The sequence below is a fragment of the Melospiza georgiana genome, chromosome 6 (genome assembly GCF_028018845.1).
Source record: "Melospiza georgiana isolate bMelGeo1 chromosome 6, bMelGeo1.pri, whole genome shotgun sequence".
Lineage (NCBI taxonomy): Eukaryota > Metazoa > Chordata > Aves > Passeriformes > Passerellidae > Melospiza > Melospiza georgiana.
This window is the reverse complement of record NC_080435.1, coordinates 39,160,134-39,174,464: the sequence shown is the minus strand read 5'-3', so window position 1 is coordinate 39,174,464 and position 14,331 is coordinate 39,160,134. Positions and strand designations below refer to the sequence as shown.

Here is a 14,331-nt window from a genome sequence, read left to right as displayed (position 1 = left end):
TTCACACCTACAAACCATCAGGAATACAGCAATATCTAACCACAGGGACAGTTTCCCTGCACAATTGTGTGCCAGAGTTTCACTTGCTGGTCTGGAAATGAACCAGGCAATAAAAGCGATTAGCAGTGGAAAGACACTAGACAGCTATAATTATCTAAATGCCTTCCTATTAACCATGTGAGAAACTAAATCCTCACAATCACATTCATTAGTAAATGCTAAGGACAAACTAACTACATGAACTTTCATTTGATTAGGCAGAAGAATTCTACTCCAATATGATTATGTTACACAGAATGGCCCAAAAAAAAAAAACCAAGTCTGTTTCAGAGAGCAAATGAATGTTAATACTAGGAGGCAAGCAAAGAAGCCCAGTCCTTGTGGTACAAGGGCTGCACCTACCAGCAGCATGGCCAGGCTCCCTCAGCTGATGGCAAAGGCTCCCAGCTCCCTGCTGTGGCTCCAGCTCCTGTTCCCTCTGCTGGAGCTGTGGATGGTGAGTGCAGGAGGGACAGAGCCAGACCTGCTGCAGCACATTGTAGGGTCTCACCTGCATGTTGGCCCCACTTGGAAAACCCTTCAATGCCACGGCAAGGACGGATTGCAGGCAGCAGGAGAAATTCACCTTGTTGATGCCTGCACTGTTTTTCACCTGAGGTAAAATGTGGTTCAGTGGACAGAGCATCAGTGTGAGCAGCATGAGTGCAGCCTGGCCAGTGCTCACCTCACAGGCACTGGGGTTTAGCCACCCCTGGCACACCATGTTGCAAAAGTGTGTCACTGGTCCCTGTGCCAGACACATCCACTCCTTCTTGCGTTAGCAGAGCATGAGGAGAGCTAAACATAATTTCTACAGACATGTGGAAAAAGTATGGCAGGCATCAGTTTTCAGGGCAGGCTTCCTTCTTGGTGATTTCTTTCTTGAAAAACTGATAAAGAACAAAATTTTCTTAAGAATTAACCTCTTCCAAGAACTTACAAGTATGGACTAAGAAGGGTTGGTGTGCTGGCAGTGGGGATGGAGAAGCTCACTGCACCTTTAAGGGAAGTATGAGGGTAATTCCAGCACCAAGCTGAATCCCACTGGATCTGTAACATCTATAATTTCTAGCTATTGAGGTGGCAAGGATCATACCAATGTCTAGACACAACAAAACAACATCCATGCATAAAAAAATGAATGATGGTCACAGTCCATTCAGAGCATAAAGCACTTCAGGGAACACCTGTGTCTCCAGAGCCTAGGTACCAGTGACTGGAACAGGAGGAGAGAGTAAAACCCTGAGCCAGAAGGTCAGTTTCCAACATGAATTACAAGTGTGACTTGTTCTTGAAACTGTAATGGTCAGTTTAAGCATGAGTTCCCTCCATAGCCCTTTACTCCCAGGCAGAGCACATGGATACCTGGTGTTCATGTGACTTTATCCAGTCATCCAGTTAGGAGATTCATAGCCCTGTGAGACCCTTCAGGCAAGGAGGCAGAAAGGAGAATGTAGCCTCTCCTGAGAGGCTTCACCACATTTCTGTGTGGGCATAAGTCTCTCTGAAATCCACAAAAGCTGCCTGCCCAGATGAAGGGTACCTAGACATCATCTAAGCACTCTTTTACTGCTCCACAGGCTATGGAGGGGACACTGCTATGTGCTGCTGGCAGGTCAGGGATCACCCATTCACAGAGTCCACAAGACAGGCAGGTGACCAAGAATCTGGCTGGTCTGCCACCTCATCCTGTCCAAACACTGCAGGTGAATTTTTTATACATAATCAAATAAACCAGAACGTTATTAGCTTTGAATTAGCATTCATTAACACAATTGATTGTGTTGATTTAGTCATCTAAATGGTCAATGCTAGGACATTTGGATAATTATTACTGTTTAGTGATATTTCCTCAGCTAATTGTTTTTATTGAATGACTCACTTTGATGATGCAGCTGAAACTAATGTGCAGCTGGGCTCCCAAGGAGAAGGCTTTTATCTGCCCAATCCACCTCCCAGGGGCTCCATCCTTCCTGTAAGACAATGCATTTTGGTGCCTCTGGATGGTCCTTAGGGAAGAAACCATTTGGGAAATGTTCCTGCCTCTGCCAATGCATGCTTGATCATATGTGGTGTGATTTCTCACAGCAGCTCACCCCAACAGGATTTTAAAAGCCTGAGCTAAACTGAGCTGAAACGGGTTCATTCCAAACTCTGCTTCTCCACCCTGTCAAGCACACCCCAGCCCTGCCCCACGAGCTGAGACCCTGCTGATGCTGCCCTCCTGCATGGAGAGGCTCCCCCACTCCCCCAGAGCCAGGCTGAGCCCTGCCCTGCAGCCCTGCCTGCCCTCATGGGGGGCTCCTGCAGTGCTCAGGCTCCGGGCTTGGCCACAGGTGTCTGACCACAGGTGCCCCTCTCCACATTCACAAGGGCACAGGAAACGTTCTGCCTGCCCAGCACTATGACAATGGAGAGAGAGCAGAGCTGATGGGAAACTTTTCCCACCTGGAGCTCTCTGGAAAAGCCCAAATGGGCAGACCAGCTGCAGCAGCAGGAGTTCCTGGCACACAAGGACTCTGTGATTATGATGGCTTCTGTCTCCCAGGTCTGCAGGGCCAAAGGGCTGCCAGCTGCTGAGGATACAGGAGGTTGCTGCAAGGACCACAGTGGGATGCTGGGCTTTGGGAGGCAGAGGATGCAGACAAAAAAAGATTTGTGTCTGTGAATGCAGGTAGAATAATTAAATAGTGTGACAGTCAAACAGTTGTTTCAAAGAGGGGTTGATATAGATTTTCTTTGATGCTCTGGGGAAAATCACTCCCTCCCACCTCACTTCCCTTGCTGGCTTTCCCACAACTGTGTTTCAGAGCCTCCACGGATCTTCCTGACTTAAACATAAAACCAAACCCGTGACCCTAAACCAGAGGTCAGTGTTTTCCCAAGCAAGTTATATTTTTGCCTGCTCAGAAATTTGGTCTGGGAAGAACTCAAGGACTAGTTTCCACCATTTGTACAGGATTCCTGGACATGTAGGGATGGCCTGCAACATGTGCCCTCAGGGCTATGCCATGGGCAGCCCCTCCAGATGTCACCACAGCATGTGCACAGGATGGGGAGTTCACAGAAGAACTGAATTTACTGCCCTGCATGAACTGTCTATCCAAGAAAGGCAGGGGCTGATCCTGGAGAGATATCTCTGTCTGGGAAACACCACAACCATAAGTTATGTACTAACTTCCATGAAATCCAAAGAAATCAAAGCCCTAAAAGGTGTACACTAAATGGATGTAGCCTTGGAGAGAGATGAATTTAAACTCCTTAGAGGCTAGAAAATCTCCATTGCCATCTCCATCTGCTCCCTCTTCCTTTCCAGTACAGCTCAGTGAAGAATCACTGATCCCAGCCCACTCTGTAAGATGCAGCATTATTTCCAACTCCCATTTTTTACCTGCAGCTCGGGTACCTCAGGACCGGCAGGAAGAGCCACCTTCCGACCACAGGCTGGGCAGCAGAGCTGGAGCCGCACCACAGGATGGCACTGCTCATTTCCCAGCTCCCACTTGTGGTGGTGGGTCCGAACTTACTGCCAGCCATCACCCGGGAGAGGTCATACTCACAGTTGGCTGCATGAAAATAAGAGAGAACGAGAGCTGTGTGAGAAAAAGAGGATTTTATCATAACATGTGTCCTGGGATTGCAGGCAATACTCAGAGCATGCAGAACATGGGATGTCTTTAACCTCTCTCAGCCTGCCTTTAGCCTCTCTGTGTGTAAATCAGAATTCACCTAACACTCCTCTAAATGCAGTCTAGCTCTTTGCTGCCCCTTGGAGATTTTCTCCCAGTTTGCTCCCCTGCAAAGAATAAACGTGATACCCCAGGTTCTGCAGCCCCACTTCCATCAACAGCCATTTGTTTACGCAGAAGAAGGATGGGCTGGACCAGGACACGGCAGCAGGAGCACATCCAGCCCTGGGACAATGCTGCATGCTCCCTGCTGACACAGCCAATGATCCAGCTCTGAGCAGAGCTCACAGCCAGAAAAAACAGGTTAAAACGTTGGGAACTTTCCGAGCAGAGCACCAGAACACCCAGATGGGAGTTTTCCACTGAGGATCTAAAAGCCAAGCCCTTTAAGAGCTGCTTTAGCAGCAGCTGCTGCCGACACCCCTGGCCAGCCTCAGGCAAACTGTGGATGGCAGACTGGGGTTACCACACCGGGAGCCATGCAGTCTGCCGGGCTTTGTGACTCCTGAGGACTTTCACCAGGAGGAGCAGAGAGCTAAGAGCCTGCCTTCCTCCGAAGAGGAGGACCTGACCTCGACAGTCCCTTGGCTGGCAGTCCCTGGGCTTTTTCAGGAAGAACACAGCCCAAAGTTCATCTTCTGTTCTTGTGGGTTTTTCCTCTCAGGGCTGTGCCGTTAGCATTGTCTCGTATTTCCTGCTTCCTCTCCTGGCAGCTCCTCTGCTCGCTCAGACTCACGGCTACAGCACTCAGCTCATTAGCCCTGCGTTTGCCACATCCGTCCCCAGGGAAATCCCTGCGCCCAAATGCAGCCGAGCTTCTAACTGAGGTTTGCTGTGTGCCTGTCTGCTGCACGGGGCTCCCACTGTGCGCACAGGAGCCGTGCGCTGGCTTTTCCTCTTTATCCAGGATTATTTGCACCCACCTACGTTAGGCACAGAGGTTGCATGGGAGCATTAGAGGTTCAGAGCAAACTGTGTGCTGAAACTGCCCACAGGCAGCCAGGCTCTGACAGCCCCAGAGTCACTCAGTTAAGGTCCCTAGTTTGCTCAAAATATCATCTGGTACCACAGAGAAATTTATATCCAGATCCAGTTTTGACTTTCTCTGTAATCCAAACAGAAAGAAAAGTAGCTCCCTGCTTTGCACAGCCCTGTCTACTCTGCCAGGCTTAGCTATCTCTCCCAAACGCTCACCAGCTCAGTTTTCTGCATGGTCCCACTGTTCCACCCTCTCCACCTTTGCAATATCCCTACTTGCTGGGAAGAACTAGAGACTGCAACATTACCAAATGTCACAGCTGTCTGCAGGGGGAAAGTCCCTTTTTAATTATTAGCATGCTCCCAGTTCATATTTTCCTCACTAGGTGCTTCCACTCTGTCTGCAATCACACAGGGGCTGTACTGATGGGGAACAACGTTATTGCTGGAGGGAAAGTAGTAAAACAAGCTCAAGAGACCTGCCTTCTCCCTCCCCAAGATTCTTTTTTCCTACATGAAACAAGTGTTCTTTTCTGCATCAGGCAGTGAGCATCAGCTTAAAGCTTTTTGAGCAACATGCTTTAACAAAGCTTCCACATGAAAAATGGGAATGACACCAGAGAAAACTTGTCTTCCAAGTGGTAGCAAATTTCAAATTACTTGACTTATATTTACCCTTAAGGCATAACAATAAAAGCAGTTTAAATTGATATAGTACATCTCATCCCTAAGAATTCCCAGAAATGCAACCAATTGATAAACAGCCCACAGTTCATGCAGAGAAACACAGACCTTCCCAGATATGCAATGCATCAGTTTAAGACTTGCCAAAAATAAGCTGCAGTCAAAAAATAAAAGCAGACTAGTGTAGCCAACCAGAGCTCTAGATCCATTAGACTCTGGTCAGGACACTGCAGCTAATTATATTTTTGTGTCCATGGCACATGGGTAGGACTTTAAATGCCCTAATTTGGACCTTGGCTTTATGTGCCAAAAATTACCCTGCAAACTATTTCCTTGCATATGATACCAGCTTAAACAAGGTGCAGAAATGCTTGCTGATGCATCCACTGTTCTCCTCTTTGGGGTATATGACCAACCCAAAAAAACCTCTGATGAAAAGGTTTGAGGAGGTAGGAGTACAGGCCACATGGCACATGTGACTACCTTTGGCCTTCATACTGGCTGACAAAAATGGACTTTGCATAACTTTCCTTTCTCTTATTTGGCTGGTTTTTTTAAGCTTTCAAATTAGTTACTTATATTATTATTAGAAAGCAGGAGGGAAATACATTTTCCTTGTTTAACACTGGACTAATTGTTTGGAGCTGCCTGGTTCTTATCTCTGTAGCAGCCGTAAATAGGAAGCTGAGATATGTGGATTTTTAACTGCAAAATATTAACAAAATGACAATGTCAAGTGTCCCCTAGCTTCCCTTGCAGCAGCTAAGTCCATAGACTTTTGAAGCAACAAACTAGAGTCCTATTCCAAGGGATATCTGCATGTACACATACATGTACAGACAGCAGGTCTACTTCACTGCTTTGTTTTGCTTTTGGTTTTAACATCCTGGGCCAAGATCTTGCTGGATGTTGTTAACTGATATATTTCCTGATATATTTCCTGGGAGCCAGGTATAGTCTTCACAATTAAATGAGAGGAAACAGTTACTGAGGATCTGCAGCAGCAGCCACAAAAGGATGAAGTTGTGGGACCAGCTCTGGTAAATCAACAGCACTAGACAGTTGTCATGATCAGTGTGGCAATCAGGAAATTATAATTTAATGTGTTTGCTGGAGGAAGCAGCACAAGAATTCTTCACGTACTTTTAAAACTGATTAAAACCCTACTGCCCCTTTTCAGTATTCAGACACTTGAGGCTGCTTCTAGGAGCCCTGCCAGTTGCTTTCTGCAAGGTAGAATAAAAACAAACATCACATCCCTACAGCACCACAGCCTTGCCAACTGAGTGCTCAGGGTGCCTGAAGTGGAGGAGGCTTTTGCAAAACCTAACTCTTAAGTATCAGGTGCAAAACCACCTCCCATGGTTACAGTTTTTACATTGGTAAAGTAACTCTTAGGTAGTCCTTTGGCCTTGAAGTGCCTGCTGGACCAGGCAGCAGAGATGCTAACATAATCCCAAATTAGAAATGCAGAGAATGTTGATCTCCTCTCAAAATGACAAGCACAGAAAACACTTCTGTGAAATCAATGCAGACATAGCAGAGGTATTAAACCAGAAGACACAAGCAGACAAAGAAGGTTCAGGTTGGCACAGATGACTGCAGGTTGATGAAGCTGTGCTCCTGTTTCAGCAGGGCCAGCCCCTGTCCCTGGATAGGTACAGCTGCTCCAGCCCCTGGGGGCCCATCTGAGCTTCCCAGAACTGCAGCACTTGGCTGAGAGGCCACACAGGAAACTAGGGTTGTGACAGGCTCCGCCCTATATCCAAAAAGCTGAGTTTGTTTCTTTCTATTCTTTTTCTCTTGTGGACCATATATACAATTGCATAGAAAAACTGCTTGAATGTGATAATTAAATAAATAAATACACAAAAAGAAAAAGGACAGTACTTCAACAGCACAAAGCAGCACCGATGACCTTCACCAAACCAAGACCTTTGCTTTATGCTATCTTCTTTTGTGTCATCCCTTCAGGCAAATATTGTACCACTGTGCTAACCGTGAGGAGTTACAGCAAAGACAGCAGCCTTATTTGCCTAATTGTTAATGAGGGCTCCACTGGCCCCTGCATCTGCAGCTAGCTGCTGCTTTCTAGATGGGTTTAGGGCTAAACCCCTTCTCCAGCCCTGCTTTTCGTGCCCTAACAGCCAGGGTTAGTGGCCCATGTGTGGGCCCCTCACCATGCCTAGGGCCAGGCTGCAGAGCAGCAGCGTCTCCCTGGGGCAGGAAGTGGGCTGGCCTCAGCGTGACTTTCCATCCAGAAAACATTTTCCATCACCTTTCTGCCACCTACCACTGGCTGCAGTACTGCCAAGTTAAAACACACAAAATAAATGCATCTTGTGTGCCTCTGAAAAGAGGCTGCTTGCAAATGCTTGCTAAAAATAGTTCTGTGATGGCCTGTGAGGGCAGCTGGAGGTCTCTCACAGAAGGAGGCAAAGAATTCCCTTTGCTGAAGCCAGTTTACAGCCATCACAGCTAGGACAGGAGTTTTCAAGTTTAACGTCTGTGTGGTTCTAGCAGAATCTCAACTGCAGAAAGCAAGGTCCTTGCTGGGCTCAATTCCCCTGCTAGTCAGAGCAGGAGCTTGCTTTTCAACTCCCATCTTTCTTTTTTTGAAGAGCTGCAGATAGGAGGAGATTCATTTGTTAATTAAATTTCCCCTGCCAATTTACATTAAAAAGGGGAAACTGTTTCAAAAAGCTCACGGAACTTTCATAACCTTTACCTTCAAAAAGACAGAGTTTTATGGCTTTTTTCTAAAGCTGCCCAAAAGCACCACTGGATTGTCCCAGGCCAAGTAATGAATACTGAAAAAAAGTCCAGGAATGGCACAGCTGGGCTGAAAATTAAAAACATTTGCTAACAGAAAGCCAGGCGTTCTTCCTCTCCTCTGGCTCTTCCTTTTATCTTTGGATTTTCCCATAAGTTCTTGTTCAAAGGGATGCCATCCCATGGGAAAATGACAAAAGGAAAAAAAGTACAGACACTGTTACTCAGTGAGGCCAGCAATAGTTGCAAGAGAAGAAAAATTCTTCATGGGAATCCCCTACATCTGAGAAGCAGAAGCAAAAATTCACCAGGAAAAAATTCAGTGCTGTCAGCTCTGCAGACAAACAGTGCCTTTTATCCATGTGGGATCCTACATTTATCCAGTTTTTAGTACCCACAGATGGCATGACAGCAGTAAAAAAAAAGCAAAGAAGAGTCACTAGGAATGGCCAGAGAAAGTAAGAATAGTGGCTGAAGATGTAATTTCTTCTTTAAAAGATTTGTTCTGTTATGGAGTGAAAACTTACACAGCAGAGATGAAAAATCCTCTAAACGCTGAGGCAACACTGGCACACTTGCAGGCATGGCAGTGTAACATCCATCATGTGCAATCCTGCCTGAGTGTCTCCAAGAAGTGACACTCCTCAAGCACGGCAAATGCAGTGTACTGATCCAGCCTCAGCATTGCCCCGGTGGCGTTTGATTCCCTGACATTTTACCGTGACTTTGCTGCCCTGGGCTTGCTAAAAAGCCTGTTCCTAATCATTAGATAAGCGCTGGTTAAGGACTCCTAAGGTGGTCCCTCTCATCAGACTTCACAGGGATCCTCACAGCTCAGGGCTCTGTCACTGTGCAGGCTGTGCTGCACTGCACCTCGGGGTGATGGAGCTCCTAAGGGCGTTCGTGCTCACAGCCTGGCCCTCTGGCCAGAGACTGCTGGGGGACCATACTGCAGCCTTGCACAGCTGGAGGGCAGCCTGTAAAAACACAGGGGCTTTGTAGCCCGGCCTGCTGCCATAGGACAAAGGGTAAGGGTTTAAAACACAAGCAAGGTCAATTTAGATTAGATATAAGGAAGAAGAATTTTTTACAATGAGGGTGGTGAACCCTCTGGGCAACCCAGAGGTTCCCAGAAAGGTGGTGGATGCCCATTAAAGGCAAAATTAAAGGTCGGGTTGGATGGGGGTCTTATCCAGTTGAAGATGTTCCTGCTTATGGCAGGGGGGTTGGTCTAGATGGGCCTTTATTTTCTCTTAAGTTCTTATTCAAGGAATGCCATCCTATGGGAAAAAAAAAAAAAAAAAAAGCACAGACATTCAGTGAGGTCAGAAATAGTTGCAAGATGGAAAAAACCCTTTTTTATTGAACCCTTCCAACCCAAATTATTCTATGATCCCGCAGCCCCTCTTCTGAAAGTGATGGAATGTCGGGGGATGCACTCAGGGCCAGCAGGGCCCGCAGCGCGCCGGGACCCCGAGGCGCAGCGGGACCCGCCGGGGAGGAGGCACCGGGAGCCCCAGGACCGGGCAGGGTAGGGCAGGGAAATCCCCGCGGGGCGCGGCAGGGAAGTACCGCCGGGGACGCCGGAGAGGCGAGTACTTCCCCCCTGGAAAAACGCCAAGTTCCCTCTCGGCCCGGCCTCTTCCCTCCCCTCCGACGCCCCTTCTGGGCGGCCCCAGCCGCTCCGCCCTCCCTGCCAGCGCCGGCGGCGCCGAGCAGGACCGGACCCGTCGGTCGGGCTTTGACTGGCTGGAAATTCCCGTCCTCCGCGGCTCCTCCCCCGCAGAAATCCCCCGGTCGCGCTGTATATGCGAGGCGCCGCCGCCGCCGCCGCTCACTTGCAGCGCCCGCAGCTCCGCCGCCATGATCGCCGCTCGCCGCGCCACCGAGCCGCCCGCCATGGACGGCTACGAGCACCCCAAGAAGGAGCGCCAGGGCGCCTTCGCGCTCGACGACCGCCACGACAGCGGCCTGGACTCCATGAAGGAGGAGGAGTACCGGCAGCTGGTGAAGGAGCTGGAGGACATACGGCTGCAGCCCCGCGAGCCGCCCGCCTGGGCACAGCAGCTGACGGAGGACGGGGACACGTAAGTGGGGGTCGGAGCCGGGGCAGGGGTGGCTCGGGCACGGCGGGGAGCTCGGCACGGCCGGTCCGGGACAGGATGTGCTTGCCGGCGGGGCGGCGCCGCGCTGGGCCGCGCCGGGAGGGAAGGGAGGGGGTGCGGAAAGTCCCTGGAGCGGCGCCAGGGAGAGGCGGCTCCCGCGGCCGCGGAAAGCCCCGGCCGGGCGCGCCGAAAGCCCCGGCTTGCGACACCCGCGCGTGACCCGGCCCGGCCCGGCGGCGCAGCGTGGCGTCAGGGGGGTAACGCGGGTTGCTTCATTACTCCTTTTTCCCCCCCTTGCAGTTTTCTCCACTTGGCCATTATTCACGAGGAAAAAGCCCTGAGCCTGGAGGTGATCCAGCAGGCAGCCGGTGACCGGGCTTTCCTGAACTTCCAGAACAACCTCAGCCAGGTACTTTCACCTCGATAGCCCCAAATCCGGATCAGCCCCTGCCACACCCACACACTCCCTCTGGGGAATTTCCCCTAAAAAGTCCCGTAATTCTTTTTGTTTTAATTGATGGAATCAATTGAATCAAAGCCTACGTTCAGGAAAGTCCCCAGCTGGCTCCAGCCGGGGTTGGTACAGTGCTTCCTCTCCCCTGAGACAGTGGCATTTAACGCCCACATTTTTCAAATATGATGCCATGGGTTGCATCCCTCTTTATGGAGATGTTAATGATACCCTTCATACCAGCTGGCGGTCAGTTTATCCACAGAGCCCGAAGTTCATCACTTCCAGATAAATGGGCAGCAATACAACATTGGGAAGCATAAAGAGCTGAGTTTATGGGGTGTGCTTTCATGCTTTTATTTGTTGGCAGAAATCACCTAGTGAACAAGACGTCTGCTTGCCTAGATGCTGGTGCCAAGTTTGTGGTGTAACTTACAGTGCTTTTGCTCTTATGCTTGCAGACTCCTCTTCACCTGGCAGTGATAACTGATCAGCCTGAAATTGCTGAGCATCTTCTGAAGGCCGGATGCGACCTGGAGATCAGGGATTTCCGAGGAAACACCCCCCTGCACATCGCCTGCCAGCAGGGCTCCCTCACGAGCGTCAGCGTGCTCACGCAGCACTGCCAGCCCCAGCACCTCCTGCCTGTCCTGCAGGCAGCCAACTACAACGGTACGGACACACTCCTCATCCTGGCTGCCTCAGGGCAGGGTCGGTCTCCTGTGGATCTCAAAGATCTCTGGAGAAGGATTATTTTGTCCCATTTGAGAGTTGAGGAGCTCAGAGCATACAGCAGTGTCTGACTTTTTTGAAATGCACTGTCTTGTAGGCCTTCTCACTGTTGTTTATAGTCTCTTATGGCTTTGAACTTTGCATTTTTAGTGAGTGCCTTTGCCGTGCTCTTTTTTGTTTGTAATAAGTTGCACTCAAAGACTGGAATAAAGCCTCCAAGAAATCTCTTCAAAATCCAGCCCTTTTATTCATACTGGAAGCTGGAAAGCTCTTCTGGAAAACACCTTTTTGCTGTGAATGAATTGCAAATTTAGATACCATCCTGGCCTATCATCTTGGCTTTTAAGTAATGATGAGGCATTGAATTAGACTTACTCAAGTTTTCCCTTTGCTTGTGTCTTCCAGGACATACGTGTCTTCATTTAGCATCTATCCAGGGATACCTGGCTATTGTGGAGTACCTGCTGTCCTTGGGAGCAGATGTAAACGCACAGGTATGTAATGTGTACCATCAATTTACCCAAGTAGGGCTCTTAAGAATCAGTAGATTAGAATCAACAGATCTAACAGTGGCTCTGCCTCTCCTAACATGCCAAACCTTTTGCTGTTTTCACACAGGAGCCATGCAATGGCAGAACAGCACTACATCTGGCAGTCGATCTGCAGAATTCAGAACTGGTGTCACTTCTGGTGAAACATGGGGCAGATGTGAACAAAGTGACCTATCAGGGCTATTCCCCCTATCAGCTCACATGGGGAAGAGACAACTCAAGCATACAGGAACAGCTGAAGCAGCTGACCACAGCTGACCTGCAGATGTTGCCAGAAAGTGAGGATGAAGAGAGCAGTGAATCGGAGCCTGAGTTCACAGAGGATGAAGTAAGTAGCTGCTTTCATTTTTATGAAAGGGGGAAATGCTGTTCTGTGCAGGGTATTTTTTGGTGTCACTCTGATAGCATGCCCCAGTGACCTCTTGCTATGTAACAGATAGGTATACCAAAGATTATGCAACCAGCAAAATGGCAGATGAGGCAAACATATAAACAGAGTAAGAATAAAATGTAAAAAATACGTGACGGAATGGAGGTTAACTTCAAACGACATGGTTCTCTGAACACAGTTCTGTTGCTGACACAGAACCTCATGAGAGAAAATCCAAGTTAGTGGGTGGTCTTCTCCTCCCTAGGATTTGTTTTTCTGACATTCCAAGTGCTGCATTAAATGGTGTATGTAACCATTTTGGTGTAGAAATTTTATACTCTGCTGAAGAATTTGTGTGTAGAATTTGGCTGTTATCCAGAGTGGCTATGATACTTTAAGTAAGATTTTTGCATTAACAGCATTTTGGTTTTTTTTTCTTGCAGCTTATATATGATGACTGCCTTATTGGAGGACGACAGCTGGCATTTTAAAGCAGAGCTTTCTGAAAAGAAGTGACTGTATACATATGTATAGAAAAAGGACTGACTTTCTTCACCTAAAAAGAAAGTCATAGTGTGGAGAGAAAAAAGAGGAGAGAAATACTACACTGCCCAGTAAGGAGAAGGAGCATGTTATTGTAACAGGACCGTTCCAGGATCTCCCTTGTGTTTAAATACAGGAGTGGGATGTGTAACATCAGTACAGATCTGTGATTATTCACACCACCTGGTAAAGAGCCACATAGCCAATCTTCTCAGCCGTGCAAAGGTAACAGACTACACATCCAGCCTGCTCGTTACAGGAGCCTTCTTGTGGCATCAAGTACTACAGGGAACAAGTGACCTTTCATGGCAAGGTGGACTCATGCCAACACCGCTTTTCAAAGACTCTACGTTCATTTGTGCTGGGCTGGTGGCAGTGCCTGTGCTTTCTGACTGACCTCAGCTGCTCTCAGTGAGGCTTCCCAGGTAGAGGAGTCAGAACAAGGGACTGCTGCTATCTTGGTTCTTAGGCAAAGTAGGAATAATGTTAACTGTGGGCATTGGAAAAGTGTGTTTCACACTGTGTGTGTCATAATTGCTACACTTTTTAGCAACTGTATATTGTGTAAATACTGTACATTTTTTGTTTATAATTATTTTGGTACGTGTGAGATATGTATTTATTAAAAAAGTCTGATAACCGTACGTAGTCTGTAAAACAGTTCATTGCCCACCTCCCTGAGATCGTGGGAATCTACCTGGTTTGCTTTTTAAGAAACGTTTTGACACCTAGCAGCCCGTTGGGGTAATATTCTGAGGGATTTTAGGTGATTCACCTCAGCAGTGGTAAGCCACCTAAGCAGCTTGCAGCTCTCAGCCCTTCTGCTGCAGCTAATTTTGGAAGCAGACGTAGGTGTTGTTTCCTGCACCCGCTGCAGCAGGCGGATCGTGGGGCTGGGATTCCCCCTCTCCTCCAGTTCTGGGCTGCCAGCCCACCAGAGAGGGGGCTTTGGGCTGTTTTTGGCAGCACCCGCCCACCTGCCCTCATGGCACCTTTTGTTCCAGCTCAGATACTTTGCAGCTCTCGCCAGGGGAAGCTGGAGGTTTGCAGCACAGCCCTGTGTCTGTTCACTTCTTGTTTATCACCTGGCTCAGCTTCACTTTGAACTCTGACCCCTTTGGAATTTCCAAAGGGGATTTCCATGGGAAGAGGAAACACATCCTGGGAATGTGTACTGCTGCCTTGCATCCCTGAAACTCAGGTGAGGCCCCCCATCCCCACTGCTGGAGCTACAGTTCATAGCAATGAAGGATGTGGCTTTAATTGCTTCAGTTATTCCTCAAGTTTCTCTCCAGCATTCAGGCAAGCAATCACTTTGCCCAAATCCTCTGGTCCCCTCATTACCTGCTGGCAGTGCATCACAGCACTGGAATACTTTGAGCCTGTTGTGTGTCCATGTAGAGGATGAGTTGTGTAA

The 14,331-nt window shown here is 48.5% G+C and overlaps 1 protein-coding gene across 1 annotated transcript; it reads left to right on the top strand.

Annotated features, from left to right (window-relative positions):
• The first annotated feature begins 9,928 nt into the window (after nt 1-9,928).
• On the top strand, nt 9,929-13,558 carry NFKBIA (NFKB inhibitor alpha). Its single transcript, XM_058026919.1, has 6 exons — nt 9,929-10,249; nt 10,568-10,676; nt 11,180-11,390; nt 11,856-11,944; nt 12,069-12,329; nt 12,815-13,558. The coding sequence occupies exons 1-6, from the start codon at nt 10,026-10,028 to the stop codon at nt 12,860-12,862; spliced, it is 942 nt and encodes a 313-aa protein (XP_057882902.1). The 5' UTR covers nt 9,929-10,025; the 3' UTR covers nt 12,863-13,558.
• Nucleotides 13,559-14,331: the final 773 nt, after the last annotated feature.